The 23,583-nt window shown below is 41.7% G+C and overlaps 1 protein-coding gene across 2 annotated transcripts in view; it reads left to right on the top strand.

Moving 5' to 3' along the window:
- Window positions 1–4,389: 4,389 nt before the first annotated feature.
- The window catches only part of zbtb44 (zinc finger and BTB domain containing 44), a 52,200-nt gene continuing 33,006 nt past the window's right edge, over window positions 4,390–23,583 (top strand). For both annotated transcript variants that reach the window (XM_084313379.1, XM_084313380.1), the window contains exons 1-3: window positions 4,390–4,716; window positions 18,556–19,767; window positions 21,556–21,640. In XM_084313379.1, coding sequence (XP_084169505.1) covers window positions 18,609–19,767; window positions 21,556–21,640 — 1,244 coding nt within the window. In that variant the 5' untranslated portion in view covers window positions 4,390–4,716; window positions 18,556–18,608. The remainder of the gene's footprint in view (window positions 4,717–18,555; window positions 19,768–21,555; window positions 21,641–23,583) is intronic.

Raw genomic sequence — 23,583 nt, 5'->3', positions numbered from 1 at the left:
CAATCTCCGCTACGCCACCCAGCCGCCACTTTCATATAATGTTATGTTTAAGTTTAAGTCAAGCACTTTGATATAATTATGTTGTCTGTTTAAGAAAGAGTGCAATAAATGATTTTATTTATTTATATTATTTATATTTATATATATTTATATTTTATTTATAAAAATTGTGTGAGAGAATCGTGATCTCAATTCTTTGAGATAAAAATTCTGATTCACATTTTAGCAAGAATCGTGCCGCCCTAGTGTGTAGCTTATAAAAATAGCTTTGTGACAGAAGGACCCTCCCCCTCCAGGTGGGTGGTCTTTAGCTCCTCTCCATGTCTGAAGGGTGTCCTGAGGTGGATTGGTCCAGAATGGTAAATAAAAATGGTGCATTTATATAACAGCTAGGGATGTCCCGATCCGATCACGTGATTTTCAGAAGATCGGAATCGTGAAAAAAAAATCTGGAATCTTTTTTTATAACTAGACTAGTTCATAGTTTTCTGTCTTTTTGGGGCCAAGTAAGGTTTAGTCAATAATCCAATGTACAGTTACCCCCCCCCCCCCACCCCGCCTACCCAACCCCCCCACACCCACCTCCAATGTACAGTCCCCCCCCCCACCCCACCTACCCAACGCCACCCCACCCACCCAACCACCTCCAATGTACAGTTACCCCCCCCACCCCACCTACCCAACCTCCTCCAATGTACAGTTTCTTCGTCAAATGTATATACTCTCTTTTTTAGACTCCTTTTTGTATCACAAACAGTACTGTATTTGTAGATCTGGTATGTCATAAATGTCTAGATGTAGCAGTACTGTCTATCTGTATGTCATAATATGTTATGATGAATTGAAAATGGGGGACCCTGATGTAAACAAGACAAAAGTCTTTCTCTGGTCTCTGTGTGTATTGAGCCATACTGTATTGTACCCATTCTGCCATTCTGCTATTCATCTGTTAATACAATTTTCAATCAATCAATCAATCAATCAATCAATCAATCAATCAATAGTCTAGAATTATTCTGCACTAAGCCAATTGTATATTTTATTTTATTATTTATGACTGAATGTAACTGAACTTGTGAAGCTATATAGAGCTACCTCTGTTACTGCACTACCTCTGTTACTGCACTACCTTTGTTATTGCACTATTCTGCACAGCACTTGTTTTAGTTTACATGGTTATTTTGTGGTGCACCACCACTTTATTTTGTTTTGAATTTTGATCCAATGGTGCAATAAGTGAAAAAAATAAGCTATATATCCATGTTGGATATAATGGATAGTTGGATATAAAAAAACAGGAGGGGTGGGCGGGGGACACTGTACAACTGTACAAACAAAACTGTACATTGGAATATTGACAAGGCCATACTTGGTAATTTACTGTACATTGGAGGGGGTTGTGTTAGGACATTTAAGGGGCCAGTTTCGAATTGCAGTCTCCCGTAGGTGTTTTTTGAGAGTGTTTTTGAAAGTGGGTAGTGATTCACATTCCTTTACAGCTTTGGGTAGGGCGTTCCGGATCGGGAAAAATCGGTATCGGCAGATACTCAAAATCACATGATCGGATCGGGAGCAAAAAAATGCGGTCGGGACATCCCTAATAACAGCTTTTATCCAAAGCGCTTTACAATTTGTTCCTCACATTTGACCCATTCACTCACACATTCACACACCGACGGCGGAGGCGACCATGCAAGGTGCCGACCTGCTCATCGGGAGCAATTAGGGGTTAAGTGTCTCGCTCAAGGCCACTTCGACACGCTGCACGGGAGGAGCGGGAATCGAACCGGGAACCTCCGGATTGCCAGACGACTGCTCTACCTCCCGAGCCACAGAACCCGGGTCAAGAGCAGGGCCAGACTGACCATACTGCGGCATGGTCATGCTGGACCTACAAAAGGCCTTCGACACTGTCAATCACTCCATTCTGATTGACAAGCTAAAAGCCATTGGTTTTGATAGTTTATCAGTGAGCTGGATGCAATCCTACCTGGAGGGGAGCTAACAGATGGTGGAGGTAAACGGTACCCTATCCCCCCCCCCCCCCCAGTGAGCTGTGGGGTTCCACAAGGAAGCATACTAGGACCGCTACTGTTCCTAATTTATGCAAATGACATGTCGTCAGCTTGTGACTGCAACTTGTTCCTGTTTGCGGACGACTCAGCCCTGCTGGTCTCTGACAAGAACAAGTCACAGGTTGAAAAAACCCTCAGCTCGGAACTCGGCAGAATCTGCACCTGGCTCGCTGATAACAAACTATCATTACACCTGGGCAAAACAGAGTCCATTCTCTTCGGTTCAAATAACAAACTCAGCAAGACCGACGGCTTCTCAGTTACAGTGGGTGACAATATTGTCACAAGGAAAGATGAAATTACCTACCTGGGTTCCATCCTAGAGGCAGATCTTTCCTGTGACAAAATGGCATCCAGTGTAATAAAAAAAAGTCAACCAACGAACTAGATTCTTGTACCGGATCTCCTCTCTGGTAAACAAGAATACCCTGAAGACTCTGGCAGGAGCACTCATTCAAGGGTACTACGACTATGCGTGCACCGCATGGTACCAAAGCACCTCAAAGGCGCTAAAAACAAAATTACAAACATCTCAAAACAAACTGGTCAGACTACTGCTTGACCTGACTCCTAGAACCCACCTCACCCCTGCCCACTTTGACAACCTAGGATGGCTTAGAGTAGACGACAGAGTACAGCAACTTGCAATGGGCCTGGTCTACAAGATACACTGACTACACCACTAAGGTACCCATGTACATGTCAAAATACTTCCCAAAGGTCAGTGAATACCACGACCACAACACCAGAGGAAGCTCAACAAATCATGTTAAACCCAGATTCGGCTCAAACAAGGGACTAAACACGTTTAGCAATTATGCCACATCGATGTGGAACGCCCTGCCTGATTGATTGATTGATTGAAAAGTTTATTAACAGATTGCAGAATGGGTACAGAACAGTACATCTCAATACATACAATTGTTAAGGGGATGCAGACCAGAGAAAGACTTTCGTCTTGTTTCCACCAGGGTCCCCCATTTTCAATTCATCATAACATATATGACATACATGACATACAGATAGACAGTACTGCTACATCTATACATTTATGACATATCAGATTTGCAAATACAGTACTGTTTGTGATACAAAAGTGTCCAGAAAAGGAGTGTATATACATTTGGCGTAGAAACTGTACATTGGAGGAGGTTGGTGGGGTGGGGTTGGGTGGGTTGGGTGAGGGCTGTACATTGGAGGTGGGGGGGGGGGGGGGGGGTTGGGTAGGGGACACACACACATTTTACACTGTACATTGGAATGTTGACAAAGCCTTACTTGGTCATTTACTGTACAACTAGGTTAGGACATTTGTAGGGGCCAGTTTCGAATTGCAGTCTCACGTAGGTGTTTTTTGAGAGTGTTTTTGAAGGTGGGTAGTGATTCACATTCCTTTACAGCTTTAGGCAGGGCGTTCCACATTGATGTGGCATAATTGCGAAACGTGTTTAGTCCCTTGTTTGAGCCGAATCTGGGTTTTACATGATTTGTGGAGCTCCCTCTGGTGTTGTGATCGTGGTATTCACTGACCTTTGGGAAGTATTTTGACATGTACATGGGTACCTTGGTCGCGTAGTGTATCTTGTAGACCAGGCCCATTGCAAGTTGCTGTACTCTGTCGTCTACTCTAAGCCATCCTAGGTTGTCAAAGTGGGCAGGGGTGAGGTGGGTTCTAGGAGTCAGGTCAAGTAGTAGTCTGACTAGCTTGTTTTGAGATGTTTGTAATTTGTTTTTTAGTGCCTTTGAGGTGCTTTGGTACCATGAGGTGCAAGCATAGTCGTAGTACCCTTGAATGAGTGCTCCTGCTAGAGTCTTCAGGGTATTCTTGTTTACCAGAGAGGAGATCCGGTACAAGAATCGCGTTCGTTGGTTGACTTTTTTTATTACATTGGATGCCATTTTGTCACAGGAAAGATTAGCCTCTAGGATGGAACCCAGGTAGGTAATTTCATCTTTCCTTGTGACAATATTGTCACCCACTGTAACCGAGAAGTCGTCAGTCTTGCTGAGTTTGTTATTTGAACCGAAGAGAATGGACTCTGTTTTGCCCATGTGTAATGATAGTTTGTTGTCGGCGAGCCATATGCAGATTTTGCCTAGTTCCTAGTTTGCCTAGTTTGCCTAGTTCCTAGTTACAGCCTAAAGCTGTAAAGGAATGTGAATCCAATATTTACTCCAGTAAAGCTGACTTATTTAAATCACATGTTATTAATATCAATACGATATGATATATGATATTAATATGATATCAGCCCAAAGCAGACCTCTGTGTGTAGTGGAGGCCGCGCGGTGCATTATGGGACAGAACTCCTTCTCCAAAAGCACAACAACAGGAGCACAAAGAAGAAGAAACAACAAGAACAGCGGCTCGGAAACTTTTCACACCGAGTTGCCGTGATGATGATGATGGTTCAATAATAGTTATTAATAATAATAATACGCGACGGGCAGACAGCTGCCTGACAGAGACGCCGAGGGGATGTGAAGGAGCAGCGGACCAGGAGCTCCAGCTCTCCCCGCTCCGCTGCCTCTCAGCGCCCGCCTCTCCGCGCCTCTGAGGCGGCCGCGCTGGACACCGCGACCCGAGGCTTCCGGCCGCCACCACAGGCCCCTCCGGTCCTCCTCCTCACACAACAACAAGGTACCTGCCGTCTGTCGCGCCGTGTGTTCGATACCCGCCGTGTCATCATGTCAACCATCCACGGTGATATCTGAGGACCGACTAGGAATGAACTAGCAGTGTTGTTGTTGTTGTTGTTATGTTGTGTGACAGACAGCCAAGGCGAGCTAACGGTTAGCCTCGGGGAAGCTAATGCTGGCTAACAGTGTTGGTTCTGCAGGTAATACATGTAATATAAGTTGTGTTCTGCAGGTAATACATGTAATATAAGTTGTGTTCTGCAGGTAATACATGTAATATAAGTTGTGTTCTGCAGGTAATACATGTAATATAAGTTGTGTTCTGCAGGTAATACATGTAATATAAGTTGTGTTCTGCAGGTAATACATGTAATATAAGTTGTGTTCTGCAGGTAATACATGTATTATAAGTTGTGTTCTGCAGGTAATACATGTAATATAAGTTGTGTTCTGCAGGTAATACATGTAATATAAGTTGTGTTCTGCAGGTAATACATGTAATATAAGTTGTGTTCTGCAGGTAATACATGTAATATAAGTTGTGTTCTGCAGGTAATACATGTAATATAAGTTGTGTTCTGCAGGTAATACATGTAATATAAGTTGTGTTCTGCAGGTAATACATGTAATATAAGTTGTGTTCTGCAGGTAATACATGTAATATAAGTTGTGTTCTGCAGGTAATACATGTATTATAAGTTGTGTTCTGCAGGTAATACATGTAATATAAGTTGTGTTCTGCAGGTAATACATGTAATATAAGTTGTGTTCTGCAGGTAATACATGTAATATAAGTTCTGCAGGTAATACATGTAATATAAGTTGTGTTCTGCAGGTAATACATGTAATATAAGTTGTGTTCTGCAGGTAATACATGTAATATAAGTTGTGTTCTGCAGGTAATACATGTAATATAAGTTGTGTTCTGCAGGTAATACATGTAATATAAGTTGTGTTCTGCAGGTAATACATGTAATATAAGTTGTGCAGGTAATACATGTAATATAAGTTGTGTTCTGCAGGTAATACATGTAATATAAGTTGTGTTCTGCAGGTAATACATGTATTATAAGTTGTGTTCTGCAGGTAATACATGTAATATAAGTTGTGTTCTGCAGGTAATACATGTAATATAAGTTGTGTTCTGCAGGTAATACATGTAATATAAGTTGTGTTCTGCAGGTAATACATGTAATATAAGTTGTGTTCTGCAGGTAATACATGTAATATAAGTTCTGCAGGTAATACATGTAATATAAGTTGTGTTCTGCAGGTAATACATGTAATATAAGTTGTGTTCTGCAGGTAATACATGTAATATAAGTTGTGTTCTGCAGGTAATACATGTAATATAAGTTGTGTTCTGCAGGTAATACATGTAATATAAGTTGTGTTCTGCAGGTAATACATGTAATATAAGTTGTGTTCTGCAGGTAATACATGTAATATAAGTTGTGTTCTGCAGGTAATACATGTAATATAAGTTGTGTTCTGCAGGTAATACATGTAATATAAGTTCTGCAGGTAATACATGTAATATAAGTTCTGCAGGTAATACATGTAATATAAGTTGTGTTCTGCAGGTAATACATGTAATATAAGTTGTGTTCTGCAGGTAATACATGTAATATAAGTTGTGTTCTGCAGGTAATACATGTAATATAAGTTCTGCAGGTAATACATGTAATATAAGTTGTGTTCTGCAGGTAATACATGTAATATAAGTTGTGTTCTGCAGGTAATACATGTAATATAAGTTGTGTTCTGCAGGTAATACATGTAATATAAGTTGTGTTTTGCAGGTAATACATGTAATATAAGTTCTGCAGGTAATACATGTAATATAAGTTGTGTTCTGCAGGTAATACATGTAATATAAGTTGTGTTCTGCAGGTAATACATGTAATATAAGTTGTGTTCCGCAGGTAATACATGTAATATAAGTTGTGTTCTGCAGGTAATACATGTAATATAAGTTCTGCAGGTAATACATGTAATATAAGTTCTGCAGGTAATACATGTAATATAAGTTCTGCAGGTAATACATGTAATATAAGTTGTGTTCTGCAGGTAATACATGTAATATAAGTTGTGTTCTGCAGGTAATACATGTAATATAAGTTCTGCAGGTAATACATGTAATATAAGTTGTGTTCTGCAGGTAATACATGTAATATAAGTTGTGTTCTGCAGGTAATACATGTAATATAAGTTGTGTTCTGCAGGTAATACATGTAATATAAGTTCTGCAGGTAATACATGTAATATAAGTTGTGTTCTGCAGGTAATACATGTAATATAAGTTGTGTTCTGCAGGTAATACATAATAATATAAGTTGTGTTCTGCAGGTAATACATGTAATATAAGTTGTGTTCTGCAGGTAATACATGTAATATAAGTTGTGTTCTGCAGGTAATACATGTAATATAAGTTGTGTTCTGCAGGTAATACATGTAATATAAGTTGTGTTCTGCAGGTAATACATGTAATATAAGTTGTGTTCTGCAGGTAATACATGTAATATAAGTTGTGTTCTGCAGGTAATACATGTAATATAAGTTGTGTTCTGCAGGTAATACATGTAATATAAGTTGTGTTCTGCAGGTAATACATGTAATATAAGTTGTGTTCAGCAGGTAATACATGTAATATAAGTTGTGTTCTGCAGGTAATACATGTAATATAAGTTGTGTTCTGCAGGTAATACATGTAATATAAGTTCTGCAGGTAATACATGTAATATAAGTTGTGTTCTGCAGGTAATACATGTAATATAAGTTGTGTTCTGCAGGTAATACATGTAATATAAGTTGTGTTCTGCAGGTAATACATGTAATATAAGTTGTGTTCTGCAGGTAATACATGTAATATAAGTTGTGTTCAGCAGGTAATACATGTAATATAAGTTGTGTTCTGCAGGTAATACATGTAATATAAGTTGTGTTCTGCAGGTAATACATGTAATATAAGTTCTGCAGGTAATACATGTAATATAAGTTGTGTTCTGCAGGTAATACATGTAATATAAGTTGTGTTCTGCAGGTAATACATGTAATATAAGTTGTGTAGCTAGTAGCTACACCACATTTTGTTGCATGGACATTTCTTTTGTTCGACATCCCGATGGGCTAGCTTAATAATAAACAACCCCATGTGTGTCTATATATGGCTGTTACAGTTTCGGCGTGGTTTGTGTGCATTTAACGCTACTATAGAGTGGCCACCGTTAACGTTAAGAAGCTGCAAGCTATCGAGTTCACTTCACAACATCATGTTGTCACTTGCTGCTGGTGCGTTGTTGTTGATGTAACGTAAACAAGTGAAAGTACGTGATTAGGGACCACACCCCCCCCCTATAGACCACTGCACTTCCACGTTACATGGAGCTCGTGATTAGGGAAAAAAATAAAAAGGTATATATATTTTTGCAAAATCAACTCTTCCTCTCCTTGTTAACTACAACAAGCAATGCTGTTTGTTATTTAAGATGAGGTCGGACTCGGCACTGACAGATTTGTGTTCATTGTGCTGCTTTTATAAAGCCTCAAATGACTGCTTACAATATTTCATGAAAGCAAAGTGTTTTGTTTGTCTAAGATTTAAAAAGGTTTAAACTTTACAGCACTGACAAAGTTGAACAAAGTGCTGTACAAGTCCCACAACATAAAAAAAAAAGTAAAAAAAAAAAAGTTAATTTTTTTTTATAGTTGATTCCATTTTTATTGCTCAATTCCGCGATTCCGTCCGCGATTCCGTGATCGCGGATTCCATATGGCTCTAGAAGAGAGAGCGCGCAGGGATCAAATGAATGCATGTGTTGATTAGAGGCTCGAGCCTACAATCACTTACGCCAAGGCTCTAATCAACATCCATTCACGCGCTCCCTTCCCCCCCCCCCCTTCCCGCTCTCTCCCACGAGCTCAAAATACCGGAAGTGTCGCGGTGGTCTCTAAGGACACCGTTTGACCTTGATGTGTGTCCACTGTTACTAGCTTGATTTCGTGGTGATTCAACTGGCCAACGATAACGTCACAAGAAAGTTAGCTTAGGTGAAAGTCGTGACTCAAGGGTGTTTTGCATAGCAAAGTCGTTGATGTGATTTAAGTTAAAATAAATATAGATTAGATTCGAATGTATTGGTCATTCAACCCCCCCACCCCACCTCATCCAATGTACAGTTTCTTCGTCAAATGTATATACTCTCTGTTTTAAACTCTTTTTGTATCACAAACGGTACTGTATTTGTAAATCTGGTATGTCTTAAATGTATAGATGTAGCAGTACTGTCTATCTGTATGTCATAATATGTCATTATGAATTGAAAATGGGGGACCCTGATCAGGCCTGTACGCTGCGACGAGATCGTCGCAAATTGCCCCCTAATTTGGCCGGTGCGAATGAAAAATTATATCTACTCGCAAGCTTGCGAATAGTGATTTCACCCCTTCATTCGCATTTCACTACACTAACATTAGCCTACAACCAGGGCTGTACAGGCGACATAATGTTGCGGTTGTAATTTCATTAGACAGACCAGCGCGGACATTTAATAACATGCAATTTAATTGACACGAGCAATGGGCTAACGTTAGCTGGTGGTCCCGAGTGAAGCAGGGACGGCGGAAAAGTGAGGAAAGGGGGTGGGTTATATTGACAAGTGACAACGCTTGACAACAGAAGTTTAAACATAACTTCATATTTATTAGTTATTCGTTTCTGTATATCATCCACTTTCCATCTCCGTGTTAGACTCTTCCTGTTTACATTCGAGTGTGACGTCATCACCTACGGCAGCTTAGACGATCAAAACGCGAACCTAGAACAAAACCCGGGGGGGGGGGGGCTGGCTCTCTTGTGCGTTCTCGCCCCCTCTCTCTCTCTCGCTCTCTCTCTACATTCAATGATTTAAAGTAGCCAAACGTTACAGACAGTATAAATACTAACTGGATAGTTGATGATAAACATTTAATTTCATTATCTGAAATATTCTAAAATCATTAAGTCTGCTATAAGCCATTATCCCTTTGTGTGTAATTATTATTTTCTCACAGTAGTATATATATATATATTAGGGGTGGGACGATACATCGATCCAGATCGATACATCGATGTAATTATCAACAATCGAATCGGATCGATGCGATGTAATAAGATCGATTCATATCGATACTCTTATTTTGAAAATCCTGTGGCGAGTCTCATATCCGCCCAAGAACAACAGCAGTAGCTCCGTGTGTGTAGATGTTACAGCATAGCATTCTCCCTTTCTGTGTGTGTGTGTGTGTGCGCGCGCGTCTTTGGAAAGACCAGATGAGGTCAGAGGAGTTTGATGTTTAAATGTTATTTAAACATAAACAATATAATACATAATAAATGTAGGCCTATACATGATCATGCAACATCAACAAATTGTTGTAGGAACGGTTTGGGAGAGGGAGGTTGTGAGTTTTGAGTTCCAAAAAATGTAGCTTAAAGTTTAAAGCTCAATATATAAAAACGTGGCACTTTACAGTGAACAGGAGGTCTATTTGTATTAAAAACAATAGATTGATTTTCCTTTAAATGTCTGGAAGAGCTCAAAAATACAAATGTCAAATGATATTTTCATTACCTTTTTTTTGTTGATCTAAATGTTACTGATTGTGTTAAATGGGCATATGATATAATCTCATATCGATCGCAGGCACCTGAATCTAATCGTATCGTATTGTATCGTGAGAGACTTTGTGATATCGGCAAATATCGTATCGTTGTCCAAAGAATCGATATCGTATCGTATCATGATGAAACTGGTGATTCCCACCCCTAATATATATATGTGTGTGTGTGTGTGTGTGTTTGGCTAAAGTGGATAGAAAACACAGTACTGTGCAAAAAAAGGGCACCCAAGAGTTTTTATATAAATAGTCTTAGATGTAAATAAATTTTTTTATTAGTGTGTCAGTAGACTACTCTTAGTACATTTTCATTAAATTATTTTTTAAAGCATCTTCATGGTTTAATAATGCAAACATATGTTGCAGGGACTTATTATAATCATCATATTGGCGTGACTGTATGCATCAAAGGGTTAAATCAAGCATTTTAAGTGCTTTAGGAAATGTCAAAATATTGCGATATATATTGTGTATCGTGATATGGCCAAAAAATATCGCAATATCATTTAGAGGCCATATCGCCCAGCCCTACTATAATGGTAAAATAGTTATTTAAAAATTTGCCCCTAAAAAATATTCTTTGCCCCTAAATTTCTCATTTAGGGGCAAGTGTGCCCCTAGTGAAAAAGCTTAGCGTACAGCCCTGCACTGATGTAAACAAGACGAAAGTCTTTCTCTGGTCTGCATAGGGCTGGGCGATATGACTAAAAACGTTATCGCGATAAAATTATAAAATTATTTTCATATAATTCGATATCGATAATTATCGTCGATATAATGTCCGTCAAGTTTAATTAACTTCTTATGCTGCTGCGAATGTCTCAAGTCGAGTTGATGCCGTCATCAGTCTGCGCACGTTAGCCGACAAGCGGAGTATCTCATGACAATAAATATGACACTAAAATACTCTCTTCCGCCACAATATATTGAAACGACGTCCACTGTATATCCCACACTACCATAAACGTGGCCTCAGAATTCAAAACACACACATACTCGGCACGTAAATATATAAAACAGTGCCGTGCAAGCTAGTTATCCTAGCCAGCCTGTTGGTTCTAAGCGGTGTATTCCATGACAATGTGCTAAATATGACACTAAAATACTCTCTTCCGCCACAATATATTGAAACGACGTCCACTGTATACCCCCACTACCATAAACGTGGCCTCAGAATTCAAAACACACACATACTCGGCACGTAAATATATAAAACAACGGCGTGCAAGCTAATTAGCCTAGCAAGCCTTGTTGTTACGCGAGTCGCGTCCTACCTCCTTCCGGGTCTCGGCCATCTCCTTCACTGATTGGTTGTTAGCTGTTGTGCGTAGCACGTCATCACGTAACGCTGGTTGTTGTGAGTGAGTGTGCTGAGCCGAGGCTGAACGGAGCCAAGCTTGGAAAATCGATATATCGAAACTTTGCGACCACGTTTCATGTTTATTTCGAGGAAATAATTTATCGCGATAGTTATCGTTATCGTTTTATCGCCCAGCCCTAGGTCTGCATCCCCTTAACAATTGTGTATATTGAGCTGTACTGTATTTTACCCATTCTGCAATCTGTTAATACACATTTCAATCAATCAATCACGTCACAAGAAAACCAGCTTAGGTGAAAGTCATGACTCAAGGGTGTTTTGCATAGCAAAATCGTTGATGTGATTTTTGAGTTTAAATAAATATAGATTAGATTCGAATGGATTGATTGATTGATTGAAATTTGAATGGGTACAATACAGTACGGCTCAATACACACAATTGTTAAGGGAATGCAGACCAGAGAAATACTTTCGTCTTGTTTACATCAGGGTCCCCCATTTTCAATTCATCATAACATGACATACAGATATACAGTACTGTTACATCCAGACATTTATGACATACTCGATAGTTAGATATACAAATATACAGTACTGTTTATTTACAGACAGAGTTGCATCATACAGCACAAGTGCAGTACAACGATTAAGCATTACATCACGCGCAGGAGTGGGTTGTGACAATTAGACCATGCCTAGGGGTGGTCGTTAGACCCCCTAGGCATGGTCTAATTGTCACAACCCACGACTACAAGTGGTGTAATGGCTTTTATACAACTGGCACATTCATCCAACCTTATTGCTATACAATAAACACACATTAATTAAAGATTTATTGAAGTGGATCCAACTATTCTCAGTAGGACATCCAACAAACTAACACATCCAACTGTCTCTCAACTAAGACATCCAACAAACTAAGACATCCAACTGTCTTTCAACTAGGCATCCAACAAACTAACACATCCAACTGTCTTTCACCTAGACATCCAACAAACTAAGACATCCAACTGTCTTTCAACTAGACATCCAGCAAACTAACGCATCCAACCTTTCTTTAGTTTTTAACCTACTTTCTATAGAACTTCATTCTTAGATGCTTCTATAGAAAGTAGGTAAAACAAATTAAAAAAAAAGTTTTCTTTGCCATATAGGGATTTTTTTTTAATTATTTGCCCTATATAGGGGGGGGGGGTTCTCTGCCCTATAAGAGTTTTTATTTATTTTTTTAAACCTACTTTCTATAGAAGCAGCTGGGAGGTGCGCTGTTTTAAGTGAGCGTGGGTTATTAAATTGATTGATTGCTCATTTTATTACTGTCCGCCTTGTTTCCAACTGGTTAAGTTTAGGCTCTCTTTCGAAGTTGGTTAAGGTTAGAGTTTGGAATCAGGGCTGGTGTTCTATCGCCCTGCTCTAAAGACAAACTCTAACCTTAACCAACTTCGAAAGAGAGCCTAAACTTAACCAGTTGGAAACAAGGCGGACAGTAATAAAATTAGCAATCAATCAATCAATTCAATAGTCCACGCTCACTTAAAACAGCGCACCTCCCAGCTGCTTCTATAGAAAGTAGGTAAAAAAAAGAATACATTTTTTTTTGCAATTAATCAATCAATCAATTCGCGCAATTTTTATTTTGTTCCACAATGACTCATGACCCATCAATTACATCATCCAACATTGTTTAAGCAACTAAGACATTCGCCGTGACAGAATCGTTTTTCATTTAGTCTTTATGACCCTATCACCATTATCCTTTCGTAATGTTTCCTGTCCGGCTTGTCCGCCATCTTGCTTTAATTCCTAAAACCACGAACGCGCATTGATAGTGATGCGGTTGTGGGCGGGTCCTGGGACCAAGAGCGTTGGGTTATGAAAAATACCCACGTGTAAATTGACTGTTTCAGCCAATCAGAATCGAGAAATTTGCATACCGTTGTATAAAAAGAAGTTTGGCATCTAACCAGAGTGCAAATGTAACAGTAAAGTGCAACAGCAATATACACTGTGGTTAAACTGGGTACCAAATATACAAATTAGTACTATGGAGTATATACAAATGTCCAATAACTAAGCTTTAAACTTTACATTTATGACATGTTGACATATCCAGTCCAGCTTTCTGTTCCTCACACGACGGGGAAATAACCCTACCTAAATTATATTATACCCCGTTCCCAATAGCTTTTGACCTTTTTGTCCACAATTGCTGAAAAACTGTATTTCTTTCTCAATTGAACGGTCTGTTGAAAGTATAGCATAATGCTGAAGGTCTTGGCATCGAGTATAATATGTCCTTTTTATTTTCCCTTTGACATCATCGCTTGTAATTATAATTTGTTTTCACATGTTAAGTAAGTAATTACTCCGTCCTTATTGCCTTGTCAACTAAATTATATATCTTGGAATATAAACCAAGAGACATTCGTGGAATTAAATTGACAAATGAAGCGTGGCGTTGAAGGAGACGCTTCACTTAACCCTTTCACTGCCACACGACAGAAGGTTAACCCTTTACTATCGCACAAGTTTCAAGTTCAAGTTTCTTTATTAGTTGTCATACAGAAGTACAGAATACTTTTATATAAAATGCTTCTTTCTGTTTTGCTCCAGAGATTGTGCTAGATAAAAATAGATAAGTATAAAGTATAGTAAGTATAAAATAGAAGTCAAGTATGTAGACAAAGGTGTTCAATATATACATATATACAATGCAGAGTAGAAAAGTAACTGAGTTACAATACAATATATACTACACAGTACAATGCAGAAATGGGATGAGGTACAATTTGGGTACAATTTACAGTAAGGTGTTTCCCACAGGATTTTCACAGACTATGGGGGGTGAACCTCCGATCCTCTAGGGGGGTCCGGGGTCATGCCCCCCCGGAACTTTTTTTTTGGTACATTTTAAAGTTAAATGCATCAATCTGGTGCACTTTGAGAGCAAAATAAAGAGGCTAGATCTATGATGAACTTTGTGCTCAAAACACAAAATCGACTAGACTAGTGCTTCCCAATCCTCTCCTCGAAGCACCCCACCCGTTCAATGTATTTGTTAAATTCCACCACCAGCACACCTGATTGAACTTAACTAGCCCTTTATTAGTTGAATCAGGTGTGGTGGTGGTGGAATTGAACAAATACATGGAACGGCTGGGGTGTCTCGAGGAGAGGTTTGGGAAGCACTGGACTAGAGCAGACATTTGAGCCATCAGAGAAATGAAGCAAAAGTGGTTACCTGTGTTGAACTGGTTTATTTTTTAGAAAATAAAAAATATAGTGGATTGCTATTACGACTACTACCACTGCCAATACTACTGATACATCCCTAGTGGCAAACTTTATATTTAAAAAAATACTACAAAATAAAAAATTAAATAATACTTTTTTTTGTAATAATTTTATATTTTTTTTATACAACTGTGGCGAGACTAATTAGACGGGTCGCCACAGTCTAGGTAATTGCTGGGAAACCCTTGTAGTGCAAATTCTTTGCCAATAAATTTTTTATTTTTATTTTATTTATCCTTTATTTATCCAGGAATGTCCCATTGAGATACAAGATCTCTTCTTCCAGGGAGTCCTGACCAACACAGCACACAACAAGTTTCAACATAAAACAGGGCATTAAACAAAAAAACATACAATTCAAATATAAATACAGAGGGTCATTTGTGCAGTGGCAAGGAGCATAATCACATCAACAATAGCATCAGGTAAAACAGTTACATGTTTCATAAAGGGCTAATCGTAGCATACCTTTAAAAGCATTCACAGTAGGAAGTGCCTGTAGACAAAGTTTCACTTGCAGCGTATTCCATAAAAAGGGAGCATAGTGGGAGAATGCAGCTTTACCAAGCTCTGACTGCATCAAAGGAACATTTAACAGCATCCCATTTGCTGCTCGTCTGGTATTAAAAAAGCAAGTATAAAAGGACAGAAGTCTGGAGATATATAAGGGCAGCTTACCTAGCAATGACTTAAGGATAAAAATCAACATGTGTGATTGTCTTCTTTGGTACAGAGTATAAAGATAAAATATAAAGTGTGTTTAGGTGTTCTAAAGTGGGTGCTGCAGTGAGTTGTTTGTTTAAAGTGAGTGTGTGCGTGTGGATGTGTGTGCTGTGAGTGCATTTGATGGTTGTTACGATTGTTCATTGTTCAACCCTTGTTCATTGAGCAATCATTGTTCATTGAGCATCCTGATGGCCTGGGGATAGACGCTCCTTCTGAGTCTCTCTGTGCTGGCCATGAGACTCCGGTAGCGCTTGCCTGACCGCAGCAGTTCAAAGAGGCAGTTGTTTGGGTGGCTGGAGTCTTTGATTATTCTCTTAGCCTTGCCCATGCACTGCTTGTCGTGTGGCAGTGAGTGAAAGGGTTAACCGGCTGTCGTGTGGCAGTGAAAGGGTTAACCTTCTGTGTGTTGTCGTGGTGAAAGGGTTAACCGTTTTGGTAGTGCAGCAGTGAAAGGGTTAAGTCACTGTGGTGGAGTCAGGGCTAACTCAGGTCTGTTTAGCCATGGCTTCATATTCCACCACCACCCCACTGTACCTCCTCAGACTGGGCCTGTAGTTCACATCACCTTCACTGGGCCAACATGGCCTGGGTGTATATTCCCTTGGTCTCTCTCTCTCTTTCTCTCTCTCTCTCTCTCTCTCTCTCTCTCTCTCTCTCTCTCTCTCTCTCTCTCTCTCTCCCCCCATCTCTCTCTCTACCCCTCTTTCTCTCCCCCCATCTCTCTTCCTCTCACTCTCTCCTTTCTCCCTCTCTCTACTTCTCTCTCTCTTCCCCTCTCTCTCCCCCACCTCTCTCTCTACCCCTCTCTCTCTCTCCCCCCATCTCTCTCTCTACCCCTCTCTCTCCCTCCCCCCATCTCTCTTCCTCTCACTCTTTCCTTTCTCCCTCTCTCTACTTCTCACTCTCTACCCCTCTCTCCCCCCATCTCTCTCTCTACCCCTCTCTCCCCCCATCTCTCTCTACCCCTCTCTCCCCCCATCTCACTCTCTACCCCTCTCTCCCCCCATCTCTCTCTCTACCCCTCTCTCCCCCCATCTCTCTCTCTACCCCTCTCTCCCCCCATCTCACTCTCTACCCCTCTCTCCCCCCATCTCTCTCTCTACCCCTCTCTCCCTCCCTCTCTCTCTCTACCCCTCTCTCTCCTCCTCCTCCTCTCTGAAGGGGAGCGAGAGCTCTCCCTGCGTGAGCCCCTTGGAGTTGAGCGTTTGTTTGATGGAAACTCTCTCCTGCCTCCTCAGAGAGTCCACAGCTGCTCAGCATCCTGTAGTGGACTGGGCAGCACATGGTTCTGGCCCGCGCCTGTCTACCCCCCCCCCTGCAAGCACATGGGTCTGGCTCGCGCCGCAGCGCATCTGCTTTGATTGTCGTTATGTAACTTGGCATCTCGTCCACCACGCTGTCTACCCTCCCCCCCCCCCCCCCCCTCACTGGCTCCTCGCTGCTTCCCGGCTGTTTACGTTAGGGATGTGCATGACTGACCCAAATCATTTTCAAATAGTCTACTGTTCTTAACTCAATCAGCGCCAGGGGGCGCTAGAACGCCATCGCTTTAATCAATGGGGAGACTGTGAGATTTGCGAGTGCTTAAAATTAGGGATGCACCGAATATTCGGCCACCGAAAATTATCGGACGAAAATGGTTCAAAAAGGCACTTTCGGCTTTCGGCCGAAAGGGTTTTAGCACGAAAAAATATCACAGAATGTTAAAGAACAGGGTTACGTTCGTAACCTAACGTGTTGTTGTGATGACATAATCAAAACGCGGCTTCAGTCATTACATGCGCAACGCGTAACGTGAGCTCTTCAGTCCTGAAGTGATAGTGATTATTAATATTATTTAAGTTAAGTTTAGCCATAATCATGTCTTTTGCCATAATCAGGTAGCTAAAAAATAAAATAAAATACATTATATATATATATATATTTATATTAATAATTTTCGGCCAACTGTTTCCTAATACACCCGTCGATTATCAGTGTGTTGCTTCCAGTCAACATGCACGAAACGGATTGTTTTTTCATCCGTACATTTCCGTTTTATACCGTTTTGAGTATAGTTTTGGTGATTCTTAGTAATCCCAGGAAAAGACGCGATAATAGCGTTTTAGTGGAATATACTTATCACATTGTAATTTTTCGCCTGATTATCGAATCTTCCTGAAATCAATCAATCGCAGATGTAACGTGGTAAACGCTCGTCCTGCCGGAGTATTTAAACCCCGCCCGCACGGCTCAGATCGGCTCAGAAAAGAAACCACCATTTATAATGGAGTGCAATACCGGCTGGAAGGCGCAGGCGGCGGTATTTGCCCTTTTGCGAGCTCAGACCCATTCCCAACGATAACATCAGGCTGGATGGATGAAAATTAATGGATATAGCTAATAAAAGAAATAACGATTAAAACCCGAGTTTTCTCGTGATTGGCGCTGAACGATTGGCAAGTTAACCCGACTTTTCTCGTGACTGGGCTGGCGCTGAATGAGTTAAGAGACCGAATATTCGAAAATTCAAACCCCCGAAATTGTTATTTTCTGTTTCAGTTTAAATTCAGTTAAAATGTTCAGTTTCAGTTAAATTCAGTTGTTCTTTTGAATAGAATGGATCATTAAAATCATTGCACATGAATAGGCACTTGAGAGATAATCCTTCAGAACGTTGATCGGCTCAGCTGACCGACAATAAATCAAAATGACACCGTTCACAAAACTGTAAAGCACTTCTATAAATGTACCGTTTACCATGTTGTTGTTGTTGTTGTTGTCGTCGACGGAACCCCGACTTCAGCTCCAAATGTTCACTTTTCACAAACCAAAGCGTGGTGTGTTTGTCTCCCCCCGCAGGAGGGAGGCGGCGTCGTCCTTCGCACCGCAGCCGGCCGCCCGCCCGCCCCGCCATGGGGGTCCAGACCTTCACGCACAGCTCCCCGTCCCACGGCCAGGAGGTGCTGGAGAAGCTGAACGCGCTGCGCTGCGAGGGCCACCTGTGCGACGTCACCATCCGCGTGCAGGACAAGCTCTTCCTCGCCCACAAGGTGGTGCTGGCGTGCTGCAGCGAGTTCTTCCGCTCCAAGCTGGTGGGCCGGCCGGAGGACGAGGACAAGTTCGTGCTGGACCTGCACCACGTGACGGTGAGCGGCTTCGCGCCGCTGCTGGACTACGCCTACACCTCCACGCTGGCCGTCAGCACGGAGAACATCATCGACGTGCTGGCGGCCGCGAGCTACATGCAGATGTTCGCCGTGGCTGGCACCTGCTCCGAGTTCATGAAGTCCAGCGTGCTGTGGGGCCCCGGGGGGGGGGGCGGGGGCAACAACACGGGGGCGGGGGACAAGCCGCAGGAGTCGGCGGCGGAGAGCGCCTCGTCGTCGCACCGCGCGCTCACGCCGCTGGACGGCAGCCTGTCGCCCGTGTCGTCCGACTGCAGCGTGATGATGGAGCGCCACCTGCCCTCCATGTGTCGCGAGTCGCGGCGCAAGCGCAAGCCCTTCGCGTCGATGATGATGATGGCGTCGCCCCCGGAGAGCCCGCTGAAGTGCCTGCCGGCGCAGATGATGATGACGGCCGGCGCGTCGCCGCAGGTCCCCGACCCCTCGCCCTCCTCCTCCTCCTTCCAGGACGCGGCGGCGCAGCAGCAGCAGCCCGTGGAGTCGTCCTCGCTGGCCTTCCCCTGGACCTTCCCCTTCGGCATCGACCGGCGCTTCCACTCGGACAAGAAGCTCCCGGGGGGGAGCCCGCGCTGCTGCCTGGAGCCAGGCGGGGGCGCCGGCGGGACGTCCGACGTGGCGGGGGGTGGGGGCGGCGCCGCGGCGGTGCGACGGCTCAGCGACTTCCTGACGACGTGCGAGAGCTCGTCCAAGGTGCCGGCGGGGGAGGAGGAGGAGGAGGAGGAGGAGGACGTGAGGGTGAAGGTGGAGCGGCTCAGCGACGAGGAGGTGCAGGAGGGCGGGGCCTCGCAGCCCGTCAGCGCCTCCTCCCTCAGCGACCAGCAGACGGTGCCGGGCAGCGAGCGGGCGCAGGAGGAGCTGCTCATCAGCCCCCAGTCGTCCTCCATAGGTGCGGCCTCCTGACCTCTGACCCTAACCCTCACCCTCCTGGCACCCTCACCTGCAAGCTGTCTTTGAATCTTATTTATTTATTTTTATTATTTGTTTTTATTTGAAATTTTATTTAATTTAATATAACTTTATTGTCCACCCAGATGGAACATTTTCTTTGGCTCAACAAATATGGAAATCAAACAAAAAAAAGGGGGGGGGGGGGAAAGCCTCAAGTTTCTTTATTAGTTGTCATACAGAATACTTTTATATGAAATGCTTCTTTCTGTTCTGCGCCTGGATAAAAAATAGATAAATAGAAAGTCAAAAGTACTGTATGTAAACAAGTGTAAACAAAGTGTTCAATATACATATATACAATATACAATACAGAGTAGGGATGTCCGAAGATTGGGATCGGCAAAAAATTATTTTTTATTATTTTTTTATTCAACAAACATGACGGCAGACCAGCCACACTCTCGGACCCAAATTAATTATAATTTTTTTTTATCCCAATTTCTCACATTACATTCACCCTGAATGTTGACATTATCCAGGTGAAAAGTTAACTTCATAAATCATTTGATGTATAATTAAATCAAAGGAAATGCGTTTGGCTCTGAGAGTGTGGCTGGTCTGCCGTTCTGCAGCTGGATACTGTTGGTTTGTTTTGGCAAAATTCTTCTGCTCTGTGTGACAATAAATAAATGAATGATGATATGCAATTTAAAACCAAAACTAAGGCCTCAGTATGAGTTTAAGACGTGAACATGGTCATGTTTGTTGAATAATAAAAAAAAAAAAAAAAGGGTAGTGTGTAGTGTGGTAGTGAAAGAGTTAACCTTCTGTAGTGTGGTAGTGAAAGAGTTAACCTTCTGTAGTGTGGTAGTGAAAGGTTAACCTTCTGTAGTGTGGTAGTGAAAGGTTAACCTTCTGTAGTGTGGTAGTGAAAGGTTAACCTTCTGTAGTGGTAGTGAAAGGTTCACCTTCTGTAGTGTGGTAGTGAAAGGTTAACCTTCTGTAGTGTGGTAGTGAAAGGTTAACCTTCTATAGTATGGTAGTGAAAGGGTTAACCTTCTGTAGTGTGGTAGTGAAAGGTTAACCGTCTGTAGTGTGGTAGTGAAAGAGTTAACCTTCTGTAGTGTGGTAGTGAAAGGTTAACCTTCTGTAGTGTGGTATTGAAAGGTTAACCTTCTATAGTATGGTAGTGAAAGGGTTAACCTTCTGTAGTGTGGTAGTGAAAGGTTAACCGTCTGTAGTGTGGTAGTGAAAGAGTTAACCTTCTGTAGTGTGGTAGTGAAAGGTTAACCTTCTGTAGTGTGGTAGTAAAAGATTAACCTTCTGTAGTGTGGTAGTGAAATGTTAACCTTCTGTAGTGTGGTAGTGAAAGAGTTAACCGTCTGTAGTGTGGTAGTGAAAGGCTTAATACTAGGGATGCTCGATATTGGCTTTTTTACCTATACCGATATTGTCCAACTCTTAATTTCCGATACCGATATCAACCGATACCGATATATGCTGGGTTTCCCCCCCCCAAAAAAAACGGAATAATTTCAGGTAATTAACATTACATATCTCTTGTCGTGGAATTAACACAACATTATGCATACTTTTGACAATAAATAAAATCTGAATTTGTTCTTACTTGCTTGCCTGGGTAAATAAAGGTTAAATAAATGTAAAAAAAAATAATTATTATTATTTTTTTGAAAACCAATACAGATAATTTCCGATATTGCATTTTAATGCCATATATCGGACATCCCTAGTTAATACATGACGTTCTGCCTGCTTGGCTCGACAGGCTCGATGGACGAGGGCGTGTCGGAGGGGCTGCCGTCGATGCAGAGCACGTCCAATGCCGGGGGACACACGGAGGACGACGAGAGGTAATAATAATATTTATAATATATTTATATTAATAAAATCATATCGGAACCTCGCGTTCCAATAGGCTTCTTGAATTTCTGTAATCTGTTACAAAACATGATAAAGGTCATAGTGTGCAGCACCCAGTGGATAGATAGCGGGGCGTAGAGATACAAAAAATAAGTGAAATAATAGCAACAGTAAAATGAGCAGACGTATAAAATCACAGTTTTTCACATTGGGATCTAACATCCCAACAGGCCACCTTGTTTATGGTTTGATTCAGTTTTAGTAGAATAGAGAAGACATGAATGATGAAATGAGCTCACAAAGGTAACCGGCTTTGTTAAGACTTGCAGATCGGGCGCTACGAGTCGAGGAAACGTCAGTCACGGGGCTCCACGCCCGCTTAGATCATCGCCGAGCGCTGCGTTAGGAATAGCAACAGCATGACCACCGGGCGGACTGTAATGATGCCAGGCAACGGTGTAAACATGTTAGGAAGTCAATGGAACGCCACAATAGAGTTTACGTGACGGCTTACTAGCGTCCTACTGGGAACACATTAGTCAGTGTCATTAGAAACGGGTTAATAACAAGTGTTGGACAACCCAGCAACCACAATCGAGTTTGGGGTTTCATGTTTTGTTTTATTTGTCACATATAAGGTACATAATAATAATAATAATGGAGGACTTTGGAGCAGTCTTTATTTGGCATGCAGTGACACACATGCGATGGGCGGCACACACACACACACAGGAACACACACACATGCAATTGTTGTGTCGCCGATGCGATTGAGTCTCTGCACTTGACCCATCCCGTCGTCCTTCCCCCCCCAAGGGCAGCCGGGAGCAGATAGGGGCGTCGGCGAGGTACCGCGCCCCGGGGACCAATCCAAGTGCTCCTGTCCGTCTTCGTCAGGGATGCGACAGCGTCGGCGATCTGTTGTGCATGTTTTTCCATTGAGTTTCTCTTATCGGGGGGGAGAAACCCTTGCGAGCACAGAGGGGGAGAACATGCAAACTCCACACAGAAAGGCCCGGGAGATACCCCACCTGGGTACCTGGCAACGTGGAAACCTGGTCCCCAAGCGGGAATCGAACCCTGGACCTTCTCGCTGTGAGGCGACAGTGTTAACCACTACACCACCGTGCCGCCATGTACAATACAGTGAAATGCTTGGTTCTGTATGAGATTGTGCTTCATACAGTAAAACACGGTTCGCACAAGGTCATTGGAGTGCTTAAAGTGCTTGATAAAAAAAAAAGTCAAGGCCCTGAATTCATTGAAAACAGCCCATTTCTTAACAAGGTCCTTGAAAAGTCCTTGAAATTCAAATAAATCATTCGCATTGAACGTTTTGTTCATCCATGATAAAATTTGTCTGAATCAAGAAATACATTCTTTCCATTTAAAGTGTAACTAATTGTCGGAAATTGCATTTTATCCATAAATATTGGACCAGATTTTTTTTCTATAAAAAAACAGCATTTAAAAGAAAAATAGTGCTTGGAAAAGTACTTATGTCTGTGGGAACCCTGAAAACAAGAGTTTTAAGTTCAAGTTTCTTTAATAGTTGTCATACAGAAGTACAGAATACTTTTATACAAAATGCTTCTTACTGTTGCGCTCCAGAGACTGTGCAAGACAAAAGATAAGTATAAAATAACATAGTATAGCATGTAAAATAGAAGTAAAAATAGTCAGTGTTCAGTATATCAGTATATACATACCGGTATGTACAATGTTCGATGCAGAATAGAAGTAACTGAGTTACCATACAATATAATATACTATGCAATATACTAATATACAATACTATATAGTGCAAAGCAGAAATGGGATGAGGTACAATACAGTACAACAAGAATAAAGACCAAATGCTACAAAATATACAAAACTACAAAGTACAAAATGCAAAGATGCAAAAATGAGGTAGAGATGTAGTGCACATCTT

Source organism: Notolepis coatsorum (genome assembly GCF_963971535.1).
Source record: "Notolepis coatsorum genome assembly, chromosome: 1".
Lineage (NCBI taxonomy): Eukaryota > Metazoa > Chordata > Actinopteri > Aulopiformes > Paralepididae > Notolepis > Notolepis coatsorum.
Note: the sequence above shows the minus strand (reverse complement) of the source record. Positions and strands in the feature narration are given on the sequence as shown.